This window comes from Ylistrum balloti, unplaced genomic scaffold, assembly GCF_031769215.1.
Source record: "Ylistrum balloti isolate Yb309-2 unplaced genomic scaffold, AGI_CSIRO_Ybal_v1 Utg371262, whole genome shotgun sequence".
Taxonomy (NCBI): Eukaryota; Metazoa; Mollusca; class Bivalvia; order Pectinida; family Pectinidae; genus Ylistrum; species Ylistrum balloti.
In genome coordinates this window covers 247,399-274,799 of record NW_026782680.1, presented here as the reverse complement: position 1 = coordinate 274,799, position 27,401 = coordinate 247,399, and the positions used below count along the sequence as shown (strand labels likewise).

The following is a 27,401-nucleotide window of genomic DNA, read 5'->3' as shown; positions in this document are numbered from 1 at the left end:
CTACATGTCAAGCGTTATTCATGTTACTAAGAACCATTGTTCAGTAACTTTAGAACAAGCGTAATACATATATTGATATTCCACAAGCGTTGTTTGGTGTGTTGTCGAAGACAATGAATTTGATGTATCTGAAGTGTATGGGTTTCCGTACTATAGAGGTTGGGGAAGCCCATCAGATCAGTGAAGCGCTAATTCCTACTGGCTGACGTCATTTCACTACCAGGTATCGTGTGCAAACCCGGGGGCCCCTCGATCCACACAACATATGCCGTTTTTATTTACAATCCGTGATCAGTAGGGTGCATGGTCCACATAGTCTTACCAGAAGTTAAGCAAGGACAGTGTCCAGGATGGCTCAACCTGAGATGATGACCATTCGCCTTGTGCGACCCGACACCACTGTGTCCTGGGGATTTCGACTTCAGGGTGGGAGCGACTTCAGCACGCCGTTGTCCCTACAATCGGTACGTACTCAATCCGTCGTCTGCTTTATCCCAAACACACACATTCCAACGTATACATAACACGCTTTTTCTTTTCAGATTTTTCACGCTTAAGTGAGTTTTCACTTAATTTTATTCATGCGGGCCTCTCGCTATTGAACAAGCGACAAACTCCGTCCGTTATTTATGTGTGTCTACACCTAGCTTTCTACTCACCGTCCTATATATTTTGTTTTTAAAAAGTTTTAGGCAGTGCTGGGCAGGTAGCTGCTATATTTGGTGCGGTGTAAGACGAGACTGGTTGAAGGTGAAGTTGTATTCACTTTTCATTGATAACAGGGGGATCGAGGGGTCAACACGGAGAAGAGGTACGCTAAAGCGTGCTGTTATCAGTAACATTCCCTTCATATCTGACCTTACAAACGGACAAGGAAAGGTCGAAAATGCCCCGTTCTCTTCCGCAGCGAGCATAAACATTTCTGTTTCCTCGAAACTCCAGCCGATTTATTCCCCATGATGTTAACAAAGCTACGCAGTGGTAGCTGTAATGCTGGACTTAAAATGAAACGGCTTACAAGTTATTGCTAGTCTGAAAATATATGGTTAACACAAAAAAAAAAGAAACGAAAATTGAAATACAAGATAACATGCACAGAAATTTCTCGGTCTTGGGGTAGCTTTGATTAACATGTTCGGGTATGGAACCCAGTGGTTTGGATACTATTTCTGACGCTGCGTGGGAGTGTGGATATCTAAGTTTAGCACAATAGTTTGGATATCTGTTTAACACAATTGTGTGGATATCTGTTTTTAGCACAATAGTTTGGATGTCTGTGTTTAACACAATAGTTTGGATACTTGTGTTTAACACATTTGGATATCCGTGTTTAACACATTTTGATATCTGTGTTTAACATATTTGAATATCTGAGTTTAGCACAGCTGTTTGGATATCTGTGTTTAACACATTAGGATATCAGTGTTTAACACAGTAGTTTGGATATCAGGGTTTAACACAGTAGTTTGGATATATGTGTTTAACACAGTAGTTTGGATATATGTGTTTGATAAATTAGTTTGAAGGAACGCCTTCGTTCTCTTGTTATGAGAGCTTTCTTGCTCAGGAGAGGTGAACGATGGTATAAATATATGGTTGTGAACCATACTGTATTTCGTAACTAAAAAATACGTCGAAAGCTAAGAGGAAGTATACGGAGGACGAAATCATAAAAATGATCGAGTTTCTGGTTGACAACATCTTCGTCGAGTTTAATGCTATGTAAGACCTTCCAACAGACTATTGGCATACCTACGGGAACCAACTGCGTACCTCTGTTAGGTGACTTATTTTTTAATTTATTGTAGAGCTTATCAAAACAGGTTACGAAGACCTTGCCAAATCGTTTGATTTCACTTTCAGATATATTGATGATGTCTTGTCTTTAAATAACAAGAGATTTATCGAGTACATCCATCGTATATATCCAACATTCCTGGAAATGAAAGATACGACAGACTCTGCTGCATCAGCTGCTTATATCGATCTCTTCCTATAACGAAACCAAGATGGACAGCTTTCCATCAAGATGTATGATAAACGTGATGATTTCCATTTCCTTATTGTGATTTTTTTTCCATTTCTTGATAGCAATAACCCTGCATCTCCAACATGTACTTACAAGTTGATTCGATATTCTGGAGCCTGTTCCCATTATCACGATTTTCGTGCAAGAAGGCGTCAACTGACTGAGAAACTCGTAACACACGGGTTCAAAAGATGCAGGTTGATGAAAATTATGGGGAAATGTTATGGTCGCCATAGTGATGTCATTGAGAAATATTCGATGTTGTATACCTTGTTCCCATTTGAGAACGTGACACTATTTACTTTGACTGACCAAGGTTTACATGGCGGGTGTTGGTGGTGAAGCAGAAGGCGCTAACTCTTCCGGAATACCTGGTCTTATTCTCCTTGTACTTTTTCAAGAGTCTGCGTGGAATCTTTCTTTTGTTCATATTTTGCTTTAGTTTTATGGAATTTGGGTTTGAATTATGATTATGTTGCCAGGTTTGTGTTTTCTTGTATCTGATTTTCAATGATGCCACGTGACTGGTATACATATCACTCGTTACCAGTCAGAAAGCGTATTAATACACCAGTTAGCTATTAATATCATATTTGTTACGCATCGTTTCCAAATTATAATTAGAAAAAAACCTTTATAGCAAACAGTAGGCGGAATGCGTCAGAGGTGTGTAGACTGAGGTACGCCCCACGTGCTGACATTCCTGTTTGGCGTCAGTGTTCTGTGGTAGTAATTAAACTTCCACATCAGTACCCGAATAGTCCACGCGGTGTTACCCGGATCGGAAAGTGTAAACATTTCCCTACCTACTAAATATCTATATACTTATCGCCCAGTATAGTAAACACATCACAGAACATTTACGTCAGTAAATTATAAGATAGTGTGAATTACATACAGCACAATATCAGATACACTTTACAGAAACTATCATACCGTGTAAGATATATGTATATATATACTAAGTATATATGATGTTTGTTCTTAGTGCATATGCTGGTTTTTTATCATAAATTTTGGCTGAAATCAACAAAAATCACGATTTAATTTTTGTCTCGTTAAAACCAAAATTCCTGATCTTATAACCAGTATAGGCATAAAATCAAACATACTGTCCTTATTTTAAAACAATCTGAGTTTAACGTTAATGTAAATATCAGAATATCATCGAAATTCAACAAAACATAAGAGCTTCACAGTTTTGTTAAAAACGGCCCTCATATGTGTTTAGCCAATCAAAACGTTCTTTTCAACCACTGATGACGTGAAGCTCCGCCCACTTTACAGCATGTAGGTGGAAGCTTATGAAAAGGATTAAAATGTTTCTTTACTTGAATTACCTGTGTTTATTATTGTTTATATTGATTTATTGAGTCTGATGTAAACACATCTTTCTTATCCTAGTTGTTGTTGTCTCAATGGTTAATATTGTCGCATGGCGAAAACAGAAAATATCGGTAAAAGTGTCGATGTTCCAGTGAAATTCAAACGTTTGTCTATGTTTCCTCCAGAACCGTTTTCAGGCGGAAACAGGAACTGACATTGTTAATCATTTACTATAATAGTCAGAAAATAGCCACGCGATTTAAACACACCAACTTAACCACTTGTAGTCGTCAGTACTGGTGCTATGCACATGCCCAATGCAAATATGATGGCTCATACGAACGTCCGTATATCTAGCCACGTCACGGTGAACGGTATGCTATAACATACGTGTTTGAATATGGCTGATTTTTAAGACGGTCGGTGCTGGTTTCAAGAATTTTTTCTTAAGTTGATAAAACTGCCTTAGTTATGAACCACAACTATTTCCCATATCTTTTGTTTAGCCACATTTGTTCTCTAGTAACGTGTGTAGAACCATCTGGATTAGTTAGTCATAACGTATGTGATGACTAGAATGGGGGGTGGGGGCACAGGCAATGATCTTAGCCCACGGAAGACATGCGCAGTAGTGGATAAGAGTTGGAAAAGGGAATAAGTAACTAAGTGGTGGCGTCATTTCAGACAACGTCATCGCCTTTTAAAACGTCATTTGTCATTCAATAGTCACAAATTGTCTACTTAACTGATTTACGGTAAACAAACACCTACATATCAACAGAATCTTAATCCAAACTGAAATTCGATGAAACTTGCGTAAAATATGAATAAGATAAATATTTACATGCAGACTGGCGAAACCGTAGAGTAAGACCAGGTATCACTGAATATTACGTGTCGTCAGTTGTATCGATGTCAGTCGCCATATAAATCGTGGTTTATCCGAATGAGGACAATACTAACAAAATGGAACCCCCAGACAAACTAAACAGCATGTGAGGTTCAACGTCATACCCCACGAGGGAATAGAATATTTCCCAACGCAATCATTAGGACGACCGTAAACCTTACTATAATTAACTTTATTTGAATAGCATGTGCGCAATTGGTCAGTAAAATATTATATACTCATGAGAACAAGTTCGAATACATAAATTCTGTGGCAGTTCTCAGGATCCAGTACACACTGGAATACTAAAATCAGATGTTGGAAAGCAAACTAAAGAAACCTGTAATATCAAAACATGCATAGCCCTCAAAATAGAACGCAATATCCGCGGTTACTTGTGCAGTTCGCTATGTAACGTGGTATCTTATACTTGTCTATCACCAGTTCATACTGTAGTATAATTACCCTCTGCACTAGCCTGTTGGCACAAGTGAGTGTTCTGTAGGTTGCCAAGCTCTGTTTTTAAGATTTCAGAAGCTAGATGGATTTATTAATGTCGAAAGGGATGATAGTTTCTCTCACTGTTGATGTAAATACTTGTTATTCTAGTGCCTTTTCTCGGTCCTGAGATAAGGTGTTGTGAACGTTGTAGTAAATATACGTACAGAAGTATTAAGGCAGTGGACGGTGTAAACACGGCGCTAGCATGGCGCGAGCATCGCACGTTGTACAAAGCATATACAAAGGGGGTTTATTCTCTACATTGAGTACGTATCTTATTTCACAATGTATTACCTCTCTATACAATGTACATATCTTCTCTCTATACAATGTAGTATCTTTTCTCTATAAAATGAACATATCTTCTCTGTATACAATGTGCGTATCTTCTCTCTATACAATGTAGTATATTCTCTCTATACAATGTACGTATCTTCTCTCTATACAATGTACATATCTTCTCTCTATACAATGTACCTATCTCCTCGCTATACAATGTAGTATCTTTTCTCTATACAATGTACGTATCTTCTCTCTATACAATGTACATATCTTCTCTCTGTACAATGTACATATCTTCTCTCTATACAATGTAGTATCTTCTCTCTATACAATGTAGTATCTTCTCTCTATACAATGTACATATCTGTACATTGTATAACATTGTTGTGTTTACTTATTTTATCATATCGCTATGGACTTATAAACTGGAGCCATGACAATACAGAAATAGTGATAGATCGCCATTGTGTTACGGATTTTAAAGTCGGACATATCAGGTGTCATTTTAGAGAATTTCTTCCTTTTTTCTTGTTAGAATCAGTATATCCCCGAAGGTTAGGGAGGCAGTTGAAGTAGACTCAGGATGTCCATTCTACTGTTTACGGGAGTGAAAAAGTTACAATTAGAAAAGTTGTCCAATCAAATTACGTTAGCCAGGGCAAATTTACGGTGGCCTTTCATGTCAGGTTTTGTTTTGTCATTATTTTCAATTTATTTCTTTGTTTTTTGTGGTTTTTGCAACTTTGCATTTTGTGTAAGTTGGTCTTCATTTATGATTGACATATCAAGTGTTACACAAAAAGAAGATATCCTACTTCAAATGGGGTTTTATAGGCACATTACCTTAATCCAAATGGGCCGAAGATATTTTCCTTAAGTTTGATGGTATTGATAGACTTTTTTCAGTTATAACTTCAGTTGTATTCATGAACAAGTATTCCAAGAAGGAAACAAAAACCGGAAAAATAAATTCTGTAGACTTAACCTGTGTGTCTGAGCTGATTGAAGTTGAATATATCTGAGTGTCTGTCTGTTTTGACCTCGGGAAGACATGGATTAGGTGATTGAAGTTGAATATATCTGAGTGTCTGTCTGTTTTGACCTCGGGAAGACATGGATTAGGTGATTGAAGTTGAATATATCTGAGTGTCTGTCTGTTTTGACCTCGGGAAGACATGGATTAGGTGATTGATGTTGAATATATCTGAGTGTCTGTCTGTTTTGACCTCGGGAAGACATGGATTAGGTGATTGAAGTTGAATATATCTGAGTGTCTGTCTGTTTTGACCTCGGGAAGACATGGATTAGGTGATTGAAGTTGAATATATCTGAGTGTCTGTCTGTTTTGACCTCGGGAAGACATGGATTAGGTGATTGAAGTTGAATATATCTGAGTGTCTGTCTGTTTTGACCTCGGGAAGACATGGATTAGGTGATTGAAGTTGAATATATCTGAGTGTCTGTCTGTTTTGACCTCGGGAAGACATGGATTAGGTGATTGAAGTTGAATATATCGGAGTGTCTGTCTGTTTTGACCTCGGGAAGACATGGATTAGGTGAGGTAGTTGAATATATCTGAGTGTCTGTCTGTTTTGACCTCGGGAAGACATGGATTAGGTGATTGAAGTTGAATATATCTGAGTGTCTGTCTGTTTTGACCTCGGGAAGACATGGATTAGGTGATTGAAGTTGAATATATCTGAGTGTCTGTCTGTTTTGACCTCGGGAAGACATGGATTAGGTGATTGAAGTTGAATATATCTGAGTGTCTGTCTGTTTTGACCTCGGGAAGACATGGATTAGGTGATTGAAGTTGAATATATCTGAGTGTCTGTCTGTTTTGACCTCGGGAAGACATGGATTAGGTGATTGAAGTTGAATATATCTGAGTGTCTGTCTGTTTTGACCTCGGGAAGACATGGATTAGGTGATTGAAGTTGAATATATCTGAGTGTCTGTCTGTTTTGACCTCGGGAAGACATGGATTAGGTGATTGAAGTTGAATATATCTGAGTGTCTGTCTGTTTTGACCTCGGAAAGACATGGATCAGGTGATTGAAGTTGAATATATCTGAGTGTCTGTCTGTTTTGACCTCGGGAAGACATGGATTAGGTGAGGTAGTTGAATATATCTGAGTGTCTGTCTGTTTTGACCTCGGGAAGACATGGATTAGGTGATTGAAGTTGAATATATCTGAGTGTCTGTCTGTTTTGACCTCGGGAAGACATGGATTAGGTGATTGAAGTTGAATATATCTGAGTGTCTGTCTGTTTTGACCTCGGGAAGACATGGATTAGGTGATTGAAGTTGAATATATCTGAGTGTCTGTCTGTTTTGACCTCGGGAAGACATGGATTAGGTGATTGAAGTTGAATATATCTGAGTGTCTGTCTGTTTTGACCTCGGGAAGACATGGATTAGGTGATTGAAGTTGAATATATCTGAGTGTCTGTCTGTTTTGACCTCGGGAAGACATGGATTAGGTGATTGAAGTTGAATATATCTGAGTGTCTGTCTGTTTTGACCTCGGGAAGACATGGATTAGGTGATTGAAGTTGAATATATCTGAGTGTCTGTCTGTTTTGACCTCGGGAAGACATGGATTAGGTGATTGAAGTTGAATATATCTGAGTGTCTGTCTGTTTTGACCTCGGGAAGACATGGATTAGGTGATTGAAGTTGAATATATCTGAGTGTCTGTCTGTTTTGACCTCGGGAAGACATGGATTAGGTGATTGAAGTTGAATATATCTGAGTGTCTGTCTGTTTTGACCTCGGGAAGACATGGATTAGGTGATTGAAGTTGAATATATCTGAGTGTCTGTCTGTTTTGACCTCGGGAAGACATGGATTAGGTGATTGAAGTTGAATATATCTGAGTGTCTGTCTGTTTTGACCTCGGGAAGACATGGATTAGGTGATTGAAGTTGAATATATCTGAGTGTCTGTCTGTTTTGACCTCGGGAAGACATGGATTAGGTGATTGAAGTTGAATATATCTGAGTGTCTGTCTGTTTTGACCTCGGGAAGACATGGATCAGGTGAGGTAGTTGGTCCGTTTAACTGGTTGACAAATCAGTTACCATTGTCCCACAACGTACATCCCTTAGTAGAATCATATGTGTTATCATCTGACAACCTTATTGTCTCGTGACAGGTAACAGCTGGCGGTGTAGCAGAAAGAAGTGGTTTAAGAGCGGGAGATGGCGTCATCTACATCAATGACGTCAACACAGATACTCTTACTCATGATGACGCAAAATCTCAGATCATCCAGTCAGGAAACGACATTTATATGACAGTTCAAAGGTTAGTAAAGTTATGAAACTTTTACAACTCAGCCTTTTAGTTTTATATTCTTTCAATTGTCTTCATTGTCAGAGTATTGACTCAGAATATCAATCCAACTCCAATGAACAGTAATCCCGTATCTGATTCTGTTGTTTGTCCAAGATCAGAATCTAATGGACTTTTGTCCAAGATCAGAATCTAATGGACTTTTGTCCAAGATCAGAATCTAATGGACTTTTGTCCAAGATAAAAAACTAGTGGACTTTTGTCCAAGATAAAAATCTAATGGACTTTTGTCCAAGATCAGAATCTAATGGACTTTTGTCCAAGATCAGAATCTAAAGGACGTTTGTCCAAGATCAGAATCTAATGGACTTTTGTCCAAGATCAGAATCTAAAGGACTTTTGTCCAAGATCAGAATCTAATGGACTTTTGTCCAAGATCGAAATCTAATGGACTTTTGTCCAAGATCAGAATCTAATGGACTTTTGTCCAAGATCGAAATCTAATGGACTTTTGTCCAAGATCGGAATCTAATGGACTTTTGTCCAAGATCGGAATCTAATGGACTTTTGTCCAAGATCGGAATCTAATGGACTTTTGTCCAAGATCGGAATCTAATGGACTTTTGTCCAAGATAAAAATCTAATGGAATTTTTTCCAAGATCGGAATCTAATGGACTTTTGTCCAAGATAAAAATCTAATGGAATTTTGTTCAAGATCGAAATCTAATGGACTTTTGTCCAAGATAAAAATCTAATGGAACTTGTTTAAGATTGAAATCTAATGGACTTTGTCATATGTGAGGAAGCTTACTTTTGTGGATAATTGTTATAATGTACCTATTACAGTGATATTAGAATTAGTAGCTCAGAAAGAACTGGTATTTAACATTAATGTATTGTTTGTTATTTTAATTTTTAATACACTTTTACAGAGGGGCTGTATCTGTATGGGCTCCCAAGGTGACGCCAATGTCCCAACTACGGCCCCAGGAATTAAGGACCATTAAAACAGCAACAGGAGATGAGGTGCAGACTGTCCAAAAGACATCCCTGGCACGGTCACATCAACCTGTATGTACACAGGGGTAGTGTGTGTAGTTCTTAACACTGGGAGGGTGGGAATTAAGGGCAAGTGTACATGACCTGTTTAAATGAAGTTAATGTGTAGGAAGTGGGAGATATGTGTGTGTATGTGTGTGTGTGTGTGTGTGAGAGCGAGTGAGAGAGAGAGAGAGAGAGAGAGAGAGAGAGAGAGAGAGAGAGAGAGAGAGAGAGAGAGAGAGAGAGAGAGAGGGGGGGGGGTCAGGTCAGTCTCTATATAGATAAGGGTAATGTGTGGGATGAGTGTGTGTGTGACCTATCTGTATGTAGATAAGGGTTATGTGTGGGATGAGTGTGTGTATGACCTATCTGTATATAGACAAGGGTGATGTGTGGGATGAGTGTGTGTAGAACCTCTCTGTATGTAGTTAAGGGTAATGTGTGGGATGAGTGTCTGTATGACCTATCTGTATGTAGATAAGGGTAATGTGTGGGATGAGTGTCTGTATGACCTATCTGTATGTAGATAAGGTTGATGTGTAGAATGAGTGTGTATAACCTATCTGTATGTAGACAAAGGTAGTGTGTGGGATGAGTGTGTGTGTGACCTATCTGTATGTAGACAAGTTTAATGTGTGGAATGAGTGTCTGTATGACCTATCTGTATGTAGACAAGTTTAATGTGTGGAATGAGTGTCTGTATGACCTATCTGTATGTAGACAAGTTTAATGTGTGGGATGAGTGTGTGTATCACCTATCTGTATGTAGTTAAGGGTAATGTGTGGGATGAGTGTGTGTATGACCTATCTGTATGTAGAAAAGTTTAATGTGTGGGATGAGTGTGCGTGTGACCTATCTGTATGTAGTTAAGGGTAATGTGTGGGATGAGTGTATGTATAACCTGTCTGTATGTAGATAAGGGTAATGTGTGGGATGAGTGTGTGTATAACCTATCTGTATATAGATAAGGGTGATGTGTGGGATGAGTGTGTGTATAACCTATCTGTATGTAGATAAGGGTGATGTGTGGGATGAGTGTGTGTATAACCTGTCTGTATGTAGACAAGGGTGATGTGTAGGATGAGTGTGTATAACCTATCTGTATGTAGATAAGGGTGATGTGTGAGATGAGTGTGTGTATGACCTATCTGTATGTAGACAAGTTTAATGTGTGGAATGAGTGTGTGTATGACCTATCTGTATATAGATAAGGGTGATATGTGGGATGAGTGTGTATGACCTATCTGTATGTAGATAAGGTTGATGTGTGGGATGAGTGTGTGTATAACCTATCTGTATGTAGACAAGTTTAATGTGTGGAATGAGTGTGTGTATGACCTATCTGTATGTAGGTAAGGGTGATGTGAGGGATGAGTGTGTATAACCTATCTGTATGTAGACAAAGGTAGTGTGTGGGATGAGTGTGTGTGTGACCTATCTGTATGTAGACAAGGGTGATGTGTTGGATGAGTGTGTGTGACCTATCTGTATGTAGATAAGGGTGATGTGTGGGATGAGTGTGTGTATGACCTATCTGTATATAGATAAGGGTAATGTGTGGGATGAGTGTGTGTATAACCTGTCTGTATGTAGACAAGGGTAATGTGTGAGATGAGTGTGTGTATAACCTATCTGTATGTAGATAAGGGTGATGTGTGGGAAGAGTGTGTGTATAACCTATCTGTATGTAGGCAAGGGTGATGTGTGGGATGAGTGTGTGTGTGACCTATCTGTATATAGATAAGGGTGATGTGTGGGATGAGTGTGTGTATAACCTATCTGTATGTAGACAAGGGTGATGTGTGGGATGAGTGTGTGTATAACCTGTCTGTATGTAGACAAGGGTAGTGTGTGGGATGAGTGTGTGTATAACCTATCTGTATGTAGGCAAGGGTAGTGTGTAGGATGAGTGTGTGTATAACCTGTCTGTATGTAGATAAGGGTAATGTGTGGGATGAGTGTGTGTATAACCTGTCTGTATGTAGATAAGGGTAATGTGTGGGATGAGTGTGTGTATAACCTATCTGTATATAGATAAGGGTGATGTGTGGGATGAGTGTGTGTATAACCTGTCTGTATGTAGACAAGGGTAGTGTGTAGGATGAGTGTGTGTATAACCTGTCTGTATGTAGATAAGGGTGATGTGTGGGATGAGTGTGTGTATAACCTATCTGTATGTAGATAAGGATGATGTGTGGGATGAGTGTGTGTATGACCTATCTCTATGTAGATAAGGGTGATGTGTGGGATGAGTGTGTGTATAACCTATCTGTATGTAGATAAGGGTAATGTGTGGGATGAGTGTGTGTGTGACCTATCTGTATATAGATAAGGGTGATGTGTGGGATGAGTGTGTGTATAACCTATCTGTATGTAGGCAAGGGTAGTGTGTGGGATGAGTGTGTGTATGACCTATCTGTATGTAGATAAGGGTAATGTGTGGGATGAGTGTGTGTGACCTATCTGTATGTAGATAAGGGTGATGTGTGGGATGAGTGTGTGTATAACCTGTCTGTATGTAGACAAGGGTAGTGTGTGGGATGAGTGTGTGTATAACCTATCTGTATGTAGGCAAGGGTAGTGTGTGGGATGAGTGTGTGTATAACCTGTCTGTATGTAGGCAAGGGTATTGTGTGGGATGAGTGTGTGTATGACATATCTCTATGTAGATAAGGGTGATGTGTGGGATGAGTGTGTGTGACCTATCTGTATGTAGATAAGGGTGATGTGTGGGATGAGTGTGTGTATGACCTATCTCTATGTAGATAAGGGTGATGTGTGGGATGAGTGTGTGTGTGACCTATCTGTATGTAGATAAGGGTAATGTGTGGGATGAGTGTGTGTGTGACCTATCTGTATGTAGATAAGGGTGATGTTTATTTTTAGGATGAAGATGGGTGTTGAGTTAGTTAGTCTGTATTGAAGTGATGTATGACATTTTATTTAGCTGGTTTTGATGAGATGCTTCTGTGTTCTAGGACCCCCTTCACATAGGAAGTGGATATAACAGGACACCAAAGTCCTTTAGCCAAGCTCCTCAGTCACCAAAGAAACCTGTCCCCAATGTGGTTCACTGTCAGTTCAATACCCCTATTGGTCTGTACTCTGCCGATAACTTGGCCAACACCTACAAGATGCAGACAGCTGGTATACAGAAGGAAATGGAGAAGTAGGACTTTTATATGACTTGTCCTGGGTCCATAACACACATTCTGTAAATGAAAGTAGGGAGATGGTCTACAATACAGCTAGCCTGGGTATTTCTTCTTGTAATATATATGGGTGGGCATATCACCAGACATATGCTTAATGCTGATTAAATACTCTAGTGAATTGTTCTCTGTCTAATCCAACTGATTGCTTTAGGGAACATTATTTTGGCTGACAGGAAAATGATATCTGACAAATTACTATTTCAGCCTTGATGTAGATGATGCACCTGTGGGCACTCGAATGACTGGAACCTACCAAAAATTGGACTCACAAGGTGATGAGGGTAGCTTAAAGGAAGGGCATGATTTGGAGGACGTAAACTCATCTGAACTCCCACCTGTGACCTCGCCTGACCTCCCACCTGTGACCTCGCCTGACCTCCCGCCTGTCACCTCGCCTGACCTCCCGCCTGTCACCTCGCCTGACCCACCTTTTGATCACCTTACTAATACTGTTAAGAGTATGTTGTGATTTAACACCATAACGAGTTTTACATACTTACCTCAACATCTTTTATGTAAAGGTGGATGTTATGAAATAATTGATTTTTTAAAAATTATTTTGAAATCTTGATCTATTAATAAGAAGGTATATGCGTAAGGCAAGCTTACAGAGATTACCCCACAGCCTCCCCCATCCAGCCCCTTCTGGCGCTCATGGCAACAAGACATCAAATTTTTAATCATTTTACAAGGATTTCGATAAACAAACTCTTTGGCATAGAGTAGTTTTTCAATCTATAATATGTTTCATATAAAACACAAAGTTGAATTCTTCGAAAACAGTTGTGCTTTCTTCTCCCTGTATCAATAACATGAAAGCCATTATTTAGATAAGACATTACATAGTAATGACATAAATAGCTGACACAGTAACTCATTGTTACTGTATATATATCAATATGCCAAGGGGTTGTAAGACAAACTCTTTCTCAACATTGGGGCGAACTTATTACAGCACTATGAAAAAGCATTTTTCTTGGTAAATCTTCTGATAGTAATAGTTTAGGAAGGGTTATTACTTGGCGTGAGATTATTGTTGGAGTAATAATATATAACAAACATTTTTACAGGAATAAATTTCAAGTGGGATGTGTGTTACCACTCAATGTATATATTGTATTGTTTGCATGTTGTTCTACTAACAGCATTGGGTTTGTGATTGAAGAAAATTGCCATGTTGTTTCACCAATAGATTTGGGTTTGTGATTGAAGAAAATTGCCATGTTGTTTCACTAATAGATTTGGGTTTGTGACTTAAAAAAGTGGCCATGTTGTTTCACTAATAGATTTGGGTTTGTGACTTAAGAAAATGGCCATGTTGTTTCACTAATACATTTGGGTTTGTGACTTAAAAAAATGGTTATGTTGTTTCACTAATAGATTTGGGTTTGTGATTGAAGAAAATGGCCATGTTGTTTCACTAACCTGTTATTACAATAACAGATGTGATATTATAGGACTTTTTACAGATAAAAAAGGAAAGGTAGAACACCTTTATTAAGGGGTAGTTTGATATCTTGGAAGACATGTAAATATGTTACATGTATGGTATTCCTGCTTTGTGATACGTGACTTCCTTACATCTTATGTAACCAATGAAATATTTCCATCTGATCTAGTCTAATTATCAGTCTAATTTATATAATTGATTAGTCACATAAAAAAAGTTTCTTTAAAAAGATGCCTGAAAGTTTCTTTATGAACTATTAGAGATAAAAAAAGTCCTTTTTATATATATACTTTATTCATTTTCTAGACGATAGTCAGCCGAGTGGATTCAAGTCTGTCCGACCTCCTGATCCACAGCAGGTCAGTCAACAGCGCCCTCAGCAGCAGAGCATGCATTGTGGAGAGTGTGGTAACATGGTTATGTGAGTATTTGTAATACTGACGACATTATCAGATCTAAACATGTTAACATGGCCCTCTCAGATCTAAACATGTTAACAGGGCACTCTCAGACCAAAACATGTTAACAAGGCACTCTCAGACCTACACATGTTAACAGGGCCCTCTCAGATCTAATCATGTTAACAGGACACTCTCAGACCTAAACATGTTAACAGGGCCCTCTCAGATCTAAACATGTTAACAGAGCACTCTCTGACCTAAACATGTTAACAGGGCCCTCTCAGATCTAAACATGTTAACAGGGCCCTCTCAGACCTAATCATGTTAACAGGGCCCTCTCAGACCTAAACATGTTAACAGGGCCCTCTCAGATCTAAACATGTTAACAGGGCACTCTCAGACCTAAACATGTTAGCAGGGCCCTCTCAGACCTAAACATGTTCACAGGGCCCTCTCACACCTAAACATGTCAACAGGGCCCTCTCACACCTAAACATGTCAACAGGGCCCTCTCACCTCTCAGACCTAAACATGTCAACAGGGCCCTCTCACACCTAAACATGTCAACAGGGCCCTCTCACCTCTCAGACCTAAACATGTCAACAGGGCCCTCTCAGACCTAAACATGTCAACAGGGCCCTCTCAGACCTAAACATGTCAAGGGCCCTCTCAGACCTAAACATGTCAACAGGGCCCTCTCAGACCTAAACATGTCAACAGGGCCCTCTCACACCTAAACATGTCAACAGGGCCCTCTCACCTCTCAGACCTAAACATGTCAACAGGGCCCTCTCAGACCTAAACATGTCAACAGGGCCCTCTCAGACCTAAACATGTTAACAGGGCCCTCTCAGACCTAAACATGTCAACAGGGCCCTCTCACACCTAAACATGTCAACAGGGCCCTCTCAGACCTAAACATGTCAACAGGGCACTAACAGGGCCCTCTCACACCTAAACATGTTAACAGGGCCCTCTCACACCTAAACATGTCAACAGGGCCCTCTCAGACCTCTCAAACATGTCAACAGGGCCCTCTCAGACCTAAACATGTCAACAGGGCCCTCTCAACATGTCACCTCTCAAACATGTCAACAGGGCCCTCTCAGACCTAAACATGTCAACAGGGCCCTCTCAGACCTAAACATGTCAACAGGGCCCTCTCAGACCTAAACATGTCAACAGGGCCCTCTCAGACCTAAACATGTCAACAGGGCCCTCTCAGACCTAAACATGTCAACAGGGCCCTCTCAGACCTAAACATGTCAACAGGGCCCTCTCAGACCTAAACATGTCAACAGGGCCCTCTCAGACCTAAACATGTCAACAGGGCCCTCTCAGACCTAAACATGTCAACAGGGCCCTCTCATGTTACCTAAACATGTCAACAGGGCCCTCTCAGACCTAAACATGTCAACAGGGCCCTCTCAGACCTAAACATGTCAACAGGGCCCTCTCACACCTAAACATGTCAACAGGGCCCTCTCAGACCTAAACATGTCAACAGGGCCCTCTCAGACCTAAACATGTCAACAGGGCCCTCTCAGACCTAAACATGTCAACAGGGCCCTCTCAGACCTAAACATGTCAACAGGGCCCTCTCAGACCTAAACATGTCAACAGGGCCCTCTCAGACCTAAACATGTCAACAGGGCCCTCTCAGACCTAAACATGTCAACAGGGCCCTCTCACTCCTAAACATGTCAACAGGGCCCTCTCAGACCTAAACATGTCAACAGGGCCCTCTCAGACCTAAACATGTCAACAGGGCCCTCTCAGACCTAAACATGTCAACAGGGCCCTCTCAGACCTAAACATGTCAACAGGGCCCTCTCAGGGCCCTCTCAGACCTAAACATGTCAACAGGGCCCTCTCAGACCTAAACATGTCAACAGGGCCCTCTCATGTCAACACCTAAACATGTCAACAGGGCCCTCTCAGACCTAAACATGTCAACAGGGCCCTCTCAGACCTAAACATGTCAACAGGGCCCTCTCAGACCTAAACATGTCAACAGGGCCCTCTCAGACCTAAACATGTCAACAGGGCCCTCTCAGACCTAAACATGTCAACAGGGCCCTCTCAGACCTAAACATGTCAACAGGGCCCTCTCAGACCTAAACATGTCAACAGGGCCTTCTCAGACCTACACATGTCAACAGGGCCTTCTCAGACCTACACATGTCAACAGGGCCCTCTCAGACCTAAACATGTCAACAGGGCCCTCTCAGACCTAAACATGTCAACAGGGCCCTCTCAGACCTAAACATGTCAACAGGGCCCTCTCAGACCTAAACATGTCAACAGGGCCTTCTCAGACCTAAACATGTCAACAGGGCCTTCTCAGACCTACACATGTCAACAGGGCCCTCTCAGACCTACACATGTCAACAGGGCCCTCTCAGACCTACACATGTTAACAGGGCCCTCTCAGACCTACACATGTCAACAGGGCCCTCTCAGACCTAAACATGTCAACAGGGCCCTCTCAGACCTACACATGTCAACAGGGCCCTCTCAGACCTAAACATGTCAACAGGGCCCTCTCAGACCTACACATGTCAACAGGGCCCTCTCAGACAGGGCCCTCTCAGACCTAAACATGTCAACAGGGCCCTCTCAGACCTAAACATGTCAACAGGGCCTTCTCAGACCTACACATGTCAACAGGGCCTTCTCAGACCTACACATGTCAACAGGGCCCTCTCAGACCTAAACATGTCAACAGGGCCTTCTCAGACCTACACATGTCAACAGGGCCTTCTCAGACCTACACATGTCAACAGGGCCTTCTCAGACCTACACATGTCAACAGGGCCTTCTCAGACCTAAACATGTCAACAGGGCCTTCTCAGACCTAAACATGTCAACAGGGCCTTCTCAGACCTACACATGTCAACAGGGCCTTCTCAGACCTACACATGTCAACAGGGCCCTCTCAGACCTACACATGTCAACAGGGCCCTCTCAGACCTACACATGTCAACAGGGCCCTCTCAGACCTACACATGTCAACAGGGCCCTCTCAGACCTACACATGTCAACAGGGCCCTCTCAGACCTACACATGTCAACAGGGCCTTCTCAGACCTACACATGTCAACAGGGCCCTCTCAGACCTACACATGTCAACAGGGCCCTCTCAGACCTACACATGTCAACAGGGCCCTCTCAGACCTACACATGTCAACAGGGCCCTCTCAGACCTACACATGTCAACAGGGCCCTCTCAGACCTACACATGTCAACAGGGCCCTCTCAGACCTACACATGTCAACAGGGCCCTCTCAGACCTACACATGTCAACAGGGCCTTCTCAGACCTACACATGTCAACAGGGCCCTCTCAGACCTAAACATGTCAACAGGGCCCTCTCAGACCTACACATGTCAACAGGGCCCTCTCAGACCTACACATGTCAACAGGGCCCTCTCAGACCTACACATGTCACAGGGCCCTCTCAGACCTACATGTTAACAGGGCCCTCTCAGACCTACACATGTCAACAGGGCCCTCTCAGACCTACACATGTCAACAGGGCCTTCTCAGACCTACACATGTCAACAGGGCCCTCTCAGACCTACACATGTCAACAGGGCCTTCTCAGACCTACACATGTCAACAGGGCCCTCTCAGACCTACACATGTCAACAGGGCCCTCTCAGACCTACACATGTCAACAGGGCCCTCTCAGACCTAAACATGTCAACAGGGCCCTCTCAGACCTACACATGTCAACAGGGCCTTCTCAGACCTACACATGTCAACAGGGCCCTCTCAGACCTACACATGACCTACACACAACAGGGCCCTCTCAGACCTACACATGTCAACAGGGCCCTCTCAGACCTACACATGTCAACAGGGCCCTCTCAGACCTACACATGTCAACAGGGCCCTCTCAGACCTACACATACATTGAATATGAAATTAATTGTACATCTTTAGTTGGTTTGGTGACTTTTCCAAATTAAGGTAAAAACATGAACATTATATGAGGAATTTTCCACATTGTTTACCATTCCTAGTAAATCCAATTTATGAATGAAATATTCCCCAGTACAACCTTCTTTTTCACATGTAGGGGTGTATTCGTGAAGGTGCGAGGAGTCCCATATCATGCCCAGTGTTTTAAGTGTGCGAAATGTGGCATAAACCTCAAACAGAAAGGTAAGCAACAAAGTTTGGCATTAAAGAAATGTCTCTTGGTGATAAAGTTAGTTTTGTCAGTCTACAGTCTGTGTTTCTTTTGACTATTAATGTCATCTGTCTAGGTCGTGTTTTCTCTGTCTAGGTAAGGTAAAGTATTGTCTGTATAGGTAAGGTAATGTATTGTCGGTATAGGTAAGATAATGTATTGTCTGTATAGGTAAGGTAGTGTATTGATGGTATAGGTAAGGTAATGTATTGTCTGTATAGGTAAGGTAATGTATTGATGATATAAGTAAGGTAGTGTATTGATGGTACAGGTAAGGTAGTGTATTGTCTGTATAGGTAAGGTAGTGTATTGTCCGTATAGGTAAGGTAGTGTATTGTCTATATAGGTAAGGTAATGTATTGTCTGTATAGGTAAGGTAATGTATTGATGATATAAGTAAGGTAGTGTATTGATGGTACAGGTAAGGTAGTGTATTGTCTGTATAGGTAAGGTAGTGTATTGTCCGTATAGGTAAGGTAGTGTATTGTCTGTATAGGTAAGGTAATGTATTGTCTGTATAGGTAAGATAATGTATTGATGATATAAGTAAGGTAGTGTATTGATGGTACAGGTAAGGTAGTGTATTGTCTGTATAGGTAAGGTAGTGTATTGTCCGTATAGGTAAGGTAGTGTATTGTCTGTATAGGTAAGGTAATGTATTGTCTGTATAGGTAAGGTAATGTATTGATGATATAAGTAAGGTAGTGTATTGATGGTACAGGTAAGGTAGTGTATTGTCTGTATAGGTAAGGTAGTGTATTGTCTGTATAGGTAAGGTAATGTATTGTCTGTATAGGTAAGGTAGTGTATTGTCTGTATAGGTAGTGTATTGTCTGTATAGGTAAGGTAATGTATTGTCTGTATAGGTAAGGTAGTGTATTGTCTGTATAGGTAGTGTATTGTCTCTATAGGTAAGGTAGTGTATTCTCTGTATATGTAAGGTAGTGTATTGTCTGTATAGGTAGTGTATTGTCTGTATAGGTAAGGTAGTGTATTGTCTGTATAGGTAAGGTAATGTATTGTCTGTATAGTTAAGGTAATGTATTGTCTGTATAGGTAGTGTATTGTCTGTATAGGTAGTGTATTGTCTGTATAGGTAAGGTAGTGTATTGTCTGTATAGGTAGTGTATTGTTTGTATAGGTAATGTATTGTCTGTATAGGTAAGGTAATGTATTGTCTGTATAGGTAAGGTAATTTTTTGTCTGTCTAGGTAAGGTAGTGTATTCTCTGTATATGTAAGGTAGTGTATTGTCTGTATAGGTAGTGTATTGTCTGTATATGTAAGGTAATGTATTGTCTGTATAGGTAAGGTAATGTATTGTCTGTATAGGTAGTGTATTGTCTGTATAGGTAGTGTATTGTCTGTATAGGTAAGGTAGTGTATTGTCTGTATAGGTAGTGTATTGTTTGTATAGGTAAGGTAGTGTATTGTCCGTATAGGTAAGGTAATGTATTGTCTGTATAGGTAAGGTAATGTATTGTCTGTCTAGGTAAGGTAGTGTATTGTCTGTATAGGTAAGGTAGTGTATTGTCTGTATAGGTAAGGTAATGTATTGTCTGTATAGGTAAGGTAGTGTATTGTCTGTATAGGTAAGGTAGTGTATTGATGTTATAGGTAAGGTAGTGTATTCTCTGTATAGGTAAGGTAGTGTATTGTCTGTATAGGTAGTGTATTGTCTGTATAGGTAAGGTAGTGTATTGTCTGTATAGGTAAGGTAATGTATTGTCTGTATAGGTAAGGTAGTGTATTGTCTGTATAGGTAGTGTATTGTCTGTATAGGTAAGGTAATGTATTGTCTGTATAGGTAAGGTAGTGTATTGTCTGTATAGGTAGTGTATTGTCTGTATAGGTAAGGTAGTGTATTCTCTGTATATGTAAGGTAGTGTATTGTCTGTATAGGTAAGGTAATGTAATGTCTGTATAGGTAAGGTAATGTATTGTCTGTATAGGTAAGGTAGTGTATTGTCTGTATAGGTAGTGTATTGTTTGTATAGGTAGTGTATTGTCTGTATAGGTAAGGTAATGTATTGTCTGTATAGGTAAGGTAATGTATTGTCTGTATAGGTAAGGTAGTGTATTGTCTGTATAGGTAGTGTATTGTCTGTATAGGTAAGGTAATGTATTGTCTGTATAGGTAAGGTAGTGTATTGTCTGTATAGGTAGTGTATTATCTCTATAGGTAAGGTAATGTATTCTCTGCATAGGTAAGGTAGTGTATTGTCTGTATAGGTAAGGTAATGTATTGTCTGTATAGGTAAGGTAATGTATTGTCTGTATAGGTAAGGTAATGTAATGTCTGTATAGGTAAGGTAATGTATTGTCTGTATAGGTAAGGTAATGTATTGTCTGTATAGGTAGTGTATTGTCTGTATAGGTAAGGTAATGTAATGTTTGTATAGGTAAGGTAATGTATTGTCGGTATGGGTAAGGTAATGTATTGCCTGTATGGGTAAGGTAGTGTATTGTCTGTATAGGTAAGGTAATGTAATGTCTGTATAGGTAAGGTAATGTATTGTCTGTATGGGTAAGGTAGTGTATTGTCTGTATGGGTAAGGTAATGTATTGTCTGTATAGGTAAGGTAGTGTATGGTCTGTATAGGTAGTGTATTGTCTGTATAGGTAAGGTAATGTAATGTCTGTATAGGTAAGGTAATGTATTGTCGGTATAGGTAAGGTAGTGTATTGTCTGTACAGATAACGTAATGTATTGTCTGTATAGGGAAGGTAGTGTATTGTCTGTCTAGGTAAGGTAGTGTATTGTCTGTACAGATAAGGTAGTGTATTGTCTGTATAGGTAAGGTTGTGTATTGTCTGTATAGGTAGTGTATTATCTCTATAGATAAGGTAATGTATTCTCTGTATAGGTAAGGTAGTGTGTTGTCTGTATAGGTAGTGTATTGTCTGTATAGGTAAGGTAATGTATTGTCTGTATAGGTAAGGTAGTGTATTGTCTGTATAGGTAGTGTATTATCTCTATAGGTAAGGTAATGTATTGTCTGTATAGGTAAGGTAATGTATTGTCTGTATAGGTAAGGTAATGTATTGTCCGTATAGGTAAGGTAGTGTATTGTCTGTATAGGTAAGGTAATGTATTGTCTGTATAGGTAAGGTAATGTATTGTCTGTATAGGTAGTGTATTGTCTGTCTAGGTAAGATAATGTATTGTCTGTCTAGGCAAGGTGGTGTGTTGTCTGTATAGGTAAAGTATTGGCTGTATAGGTAAGGTAGTGTATTGTCTGTATAGGTAAGGTAATGTATTGTCTGTATAGGTAGTGTATTTCTAGGTAAGATAATGTATTGTCTGTCTAGGTAAGGTGGTGTGTTGTCTGTATAGGTAAAGTATTGTCTGTATAGGTAAGGTAGTGTATTGTCTGTATAGGTAAGGTAGTGTATTGTCTGTCTATGTTATGTTGTGTATTGTCTGTCTATGTTATGTTGTGTATTGTCTGTTTAGATAAGTAATTTTCTGTTTAATTGATATATAGGCTGTCTATGTGAAGCATTGCCTGTCACTATGAATGTCTCTTTTGTTAGGCTACTTTGTGATTGAGGACAAGCTTTACTGTGAAATCCATGCCAAACAGGTAGCTCAACCACCAGATCCAAACATGAAGGCAGTCCCAGTTTTCAGGTAACTAAGATGGTGGTCCTGTGTGACATGTAAGGAAATGGAAATCTTTATTAACAGTTTACGGGGGACTAAGAAGGTATTCACAGTTTACAGGTGACTAAGAAGGTATTCACAGTTTACAGATGACTAAGAAGGTATTCACAGTTTACGGGGGACTAAGAAGGTATTCACAGTTTACAGGTGACTAAGAAGGTATTCACAGTTTACAGATGACTAAGAAGGTATTCACAATTTACAGGTGACTAAGAAGGTATTCACAGTTTACGGGGGACTAAGAAGGAATTCAAAGTTTACGGGGGACTAAGAAGGTATTCAAAGTTTACAGGAGACTAAGAAGGTATTCACAGTTTACAGGAGACTAAGAAGGAATTCAAAGTTTACAGGAGACTAAGAAGGTATTCACAGTTTACGGGGGACTAAGAAGGTATTCAAAGTTTACAGGAGACTAAGAAGGTATTCACAGTTTACAGGAGACTAAGAAGGAATTCAAAGTTTACGGGGGACTAAGAAGGTATTCACAGTTTACAGATGACTAAGAAGGTATTCACAGTTTACAGGGGACTAAGAAGGTATTCACAGTTTACAGATGACTAAGAAGGTATTCACAGTTTACAGATGACTAAGAAGGTATTCACAGTTTACGGGGGACTAAGAAGGTATTCACAGTTTACGGGGGACTAAGAAGGTATTCACAGTTTACAGATGACTAAGAAGGTATTCACAGTTTACAGGGGACTAAGAAGGTATTCACAGTTTACAGGTGACTAAGAAGGTATTCACAGTTTACAGATGACTAAGAAGGTATTCACAGTTTACAGGTGACTAAGAAGGTATTCACAGTTTACAGATGACTAAGAAGGTATTCACAATTTACAGGTGACTAAGAAGGTATTCACAGTTTACGGGGGACTAAGAAGGAATTCAAAGTTTACGGGGGACTAAGAAGGTATTCAAAGTTTACAGGAGACTAAGAAGGTATTCACAGTTTACAGGAGACTAAGAAGGAATTCAAAGTTTACAGGAGACTAAGAAGGTATTCACAGTTTACGGGGGACTAAGAAGGTATTCAAAGTTTACAGGAGACTAAGAAGGTATTCACAGTTTACAGGAGACTAAGAAGGAATTCAAAGTTTACGGGGGACTAAGAAGGTATTCACAGTTTACAGATGACTAAGAAGGTATTCACAGTTTACAGGGGACTAAGAAGGTATTCACAGTTTACAGATGACTAAGAAGGTATTCACAGTTTACAGATGACTAAGAAGGTATTCACAGTTTACGGGGGACTAAGAAGGTATTCACAGTTTACGGGGGACTAAGAAGGTATTCACAGTTTACAGATGACTAAGAAGGTATTCACAGTTTACGGGGGACTAAGAAGGTATTCACAGTTTACAGATGACTAAGAAGGTATTCACAGTTTACAGGTGACTAAGAAGTTATTCACAGTTTACGGGGGACTAAGAAGGTATTCACAGTTTATGGGGGACTAAGAAGGTATTCACAGTTTACAGGTGACTAAGAAGGTATTCACAGTTTACGGGGGACTAAGAAGGTATTCACAGTTTACAGGTGACTAAGAAGGTATTCACAGTTTACGGGTGACTAAGAAGGTATTCACAGTTTACAGGTGACTAAGAAGGTATTCACAGTTTACAGATGACTAAGAAGGTATTCACAGTTTACAGATGACTAAGAAGGTATTCACAGTTTACAGATGACTAAGAAGGTATTCACAGTTTACAGATGACTAAGAAGGTATTCACAGTTTACAGATGACTAAGAAGGTATTCACAGTTTACAGATGACTAAGAAGGTATTCACAGTTTACAGATGACTAAGAAGGTATTCACAGTTTACAGATAACTAAGAAGGTATTCACAGTTTACGGGGGACTAAGAAGGTATTCACAGTTTACAGGTGACTAAGAAGGTATTCACAGTTTACGGGGGACTAAGAAGGTATTCACAGTTTACGGGGGACTAAGAAGGTATTCACAGTTTACGGGGGACTAAGAAGGTATTCACAGTTTACAGGTGACTAAGAAGGTATTCACAGTTTACGGGTGACTAAGAAGGTATTCACAGTTTACAGGTGACTTAGAAGGTATTCACAGTTTACAGGTGACTTAAGAAGGCATAAGTATCCAAAATGCTTTGACAGTCTTCTTTATCTAGACAATAGTATATTCAAGATATATAATTAGATGAAAATGTGAAACAAACAATACAATATACTGCTCTTTGTGTGTAGGTAACCATCTAATAATCTCCAGGCCTGTTTTGTGTGATGTACTCCTGACAGCTACAGCAGAATTGTACCTGTGCCCTGCCAATGGAAGCTGTGGACCTGTGATGACTGTATGATAGTAGACTAAACAGTGTGGTTGCTGTTGAAGGATGATAAATCTGTGCAGGATCCTGACACTGTTATCTTCCAATGTCCTTGGCTGACCCCTGTGTGTAAACCCCCACCCCCTTACCCCTTACCTGATGCTGAGACTGGGTGTGACATTTGAATTAAAAATTGTGCCAGGGACAAAGAAGAACCAGAGTTCACCAGTGACCTAGAAGTAAATTACACTGAGGAAAGCTCCTTGTCAGCAAGGTGGATACCAGTATCTGGCTAATGAGGACAAGGCAGGGACATTAGTCCTGGGCATATCAGAAAAGGCCCCAGATAATAGAGTCTGGTGTTCCTAGTCAGACATGATCAGACTCCAGATGCTAGTCTGGTGTCCCTAGTCAGGTGTGACCAGCCCCAGATACTACTGTCAGGTGTTTCTAGCCAGGTGTGACCAGGCCCCAGACGACACTATCTGGTGTTCCTAGTCAAGCATGACCAGGCCCCAGATGATCCTACCTGGTCTTCAGCTCCAGCTGATACTGTCTTGTGTTCTAAGTCAGGCGTGACTGGCCCCAGATGATACTGCCTAGTGTTCCTAGTCAAGCATGACCAGACCCCAGAAAATACCACCTGGTGTTCCTAGTCGAGCTTGACCAGGCTACAGATGGTACTGTATGGAGTTCCTAGTCAGACATGACCAGCCCCAGATGACATTGTCTGGTGTTCTAAGTCAAGCATGACCAGGCCACAGATGGTACTGTATGGAGTTCCTAGTCAGACATGACCAGTTCCAGATGACATTGTCTGGTGTTCTAAGTCAAGCATGACCAGCCCCAGATGATATTGTCTGGTGTTCTAAGTCAAGCATGACCAGCCCCAGATGATACTGTATGGAGTTCCTAGTCAGACATGACCAGTCCCAGATGACATTGTCTGGTGTTCTAAGTCAAGCATGACCAGCCCCAGATGATATTGTCTGGTGTTCTGAGTCCAGCATGACCAGCCCCAGATGATATTGTCTGGTGTTCTGAGTCCAGCATGACCAGCCCCAGATGATACTGTATGGAGTTCCTAGTCAGACATGACCAGCCCATGATGAACCTACCTGGTATTCCTAGTCAAGCATGACCAGCCCCAGATGAACCTACCTGGTGTTCTAAGTCAAGCGTGACCAGCCCCAGATGATATTGTCTGGTGTTCTAAGTCAAGCGTGACCAGCCCCAGACGATATTGTCTGGTGTTCTAAGTCAAGCGTGACCAGCCCCAGATGATACTGTATGGTGTTTCTAGTCAGTGTCTTGTACTGTATGTTGTACTTGTGTAGATTTATCTTTATTTTTGAATCGTTGATATTATATTGTTTTATTTGAAAATATATTTATTTTATAATTGTACAAGTTGAATATTATGATAATACTAGATATTTGTATAATGATGTATTTACTAAATGGGCATCACGGACAGATAGTGATAAATGGATAGTGTAGAACATAATATCAGGGCTAAACAAATAAATGTTATTGAGCTTGACAGGCTAAGGTAAATTGATAGATATCCCAGGGTTTGACAGGCCTCAGTAGTTTCATAGTTATTATAGGACATCAAAGGTAAATATAAATGGATATAACAGGACTTGGAAGACCATAGCAGGCCAAGGTAATACTGTTGATATTACAGGGGTTCAAAAAGCTGTGATAATTATGTTTGAATTCCAAATCAGGGCTTGACATTTAAGGATATTCATTAGATATTACAGAAGTTGACAGGCTATATTCAATTAATATATATTTTAATGGATATTACAGGACCCGAGAAGCCAGGGTTATTTATTGAAAATTACAGAACTGTACAAGACAGGGTTATTTATTCAAGCCAGGGGTATTTATTGAAAATTACAGGACTGTACAAGCCAGGGTTATTTATTAAATATTACAGGACTGTACAAGCCAGGGTTATTTATTAAATATTACAGGACTGTACAAGCCAGGGTTATTTATTAAATATTACAGGACTGTACAAGCCAGGGTTATTTATTAAATATTACAGGACTGTACAAGCCAGGGTTATTTATTAAATATTACAGACTTGACAGGTCAGCAATTTAATGAGTATAAGAGGATTTATTGGACATTGATGAAAGATAAGCATAATTTTTGTTGATATTATGTAATATGAATGGTTAGGGTAATGTTAAAGGATGTTACAGGATTTGACAGACCATGACAGGCCAGGAGTAATTGATATTTCTCATTAGACCAGGGTAATTTATATTGTTATATTTAATCTCAATCGAATAATTACTTTTTCTTCACTTGTTTGAAATCACTGCCAAATAAATTAACCATTTACATATATGAAGCATTATGACACTTGGCTTCTGCTTATGTACATACAATGCAACTGATAAACTAAATGTCCAATATTTATAATAAATAGGATATATATATTTAAGTATTTTAAGCATGCTGCTTTTGCAAATCATATGCTTTGTTTCTTTTTTGATATAGTATTGTTGATTAAAATTGATAAAAAAAAATATAACCCTGGGTTTATTTTAATTTGCCTGTCATTTCACTATTGAATTAGAGTTCATCCAGGAATGTGGAGCAATTTCATCAGAGGGGACATAACTCCTGACATTCTCATTGAAAGAGAAAACGTTATTGTCTGCACCAGATTCACTCTAACACTAGAAACTTCATTCCAAATCTAAGTTTGCATTATTAAGTCCAGAGTCAAAATAGAATTTTCCAAAACTACACATACATATTGCATGTGTGTACCACTGCAT

General features: G+C 39.9%; 1 protein-coding gene across 3 annotated transcripts; it reads left to right on the top strand.

Annotated features, from left to right (window-relative positions):
• The first annotated feature begins 215 nt into the window (after window positions 1-215).
• LOC132561668 (PDZ and LIM domain protein Zasp-like) lies at window positions 216-27,145 on the top strand. Of its 3 annotated transcripts, none has more exons than XM_060226370.1 (9): window positions 216-464; window positions 8,186-8,337; window positions 9,259-9,397; window positions 12,347-12,537; window positions 12,788-12,855; window positions 14,340-14,454; window positions 18,518-18,603; window positions 22,168-22,264; window positions 24,518-27,145. In XM_060226370.1, exons 1-9 carry the CDS (start codon window positions 351-353, stop codon window positions 24,519-24,521), a joined length of 966 nt encoding a protein of 321 aa, XP_060082353.1. In that variant the 5' UTR covers window positions 216-350; the 3' UTR covers window positions 24,522-27,145. The 3 variants fall into 3 exon arrangements, with proteins under 3 accessions (XP_060082353.1, XP_060082352.1, XP_060082354.1); XM_060226369.1 differs by having other exon boundaries at window positions 12,788-13,041; XM_060226371.1 differs by lacking the exon at window positions 24,518-27,145 and having other exon boundaries at window positions 340-464; window positions 22,168-22,268.
• The last annotated feature ends 256 nt before the right edge of the window (window positions 27,146-27,401 follow it).

Bases quoted from the DNA above. Each gene is read 5' to 3' on its own strand.
- LOC132561668 (XM_060226369.1), top strand. From the start codon at position 351: ATGGCTCAACCTGAGATGATGACCATTCGCCTTGTGCGACCCGACACC. The intron at 13,042-14,339 runs GTATGTTGTGAT...TTCATTTTCTAG, and splicing joins CCTTACTAATACTGTTAAGA to ACGATAGTCAGCCGAGTGGA. The intron at 14,455-18,517 runs GTGAGTATTTGT...TTTCACATGTAG, and splicing joins GAGTGTGGTAACATGGTTAT to GGGTGTATTCGTGAAGGTGC.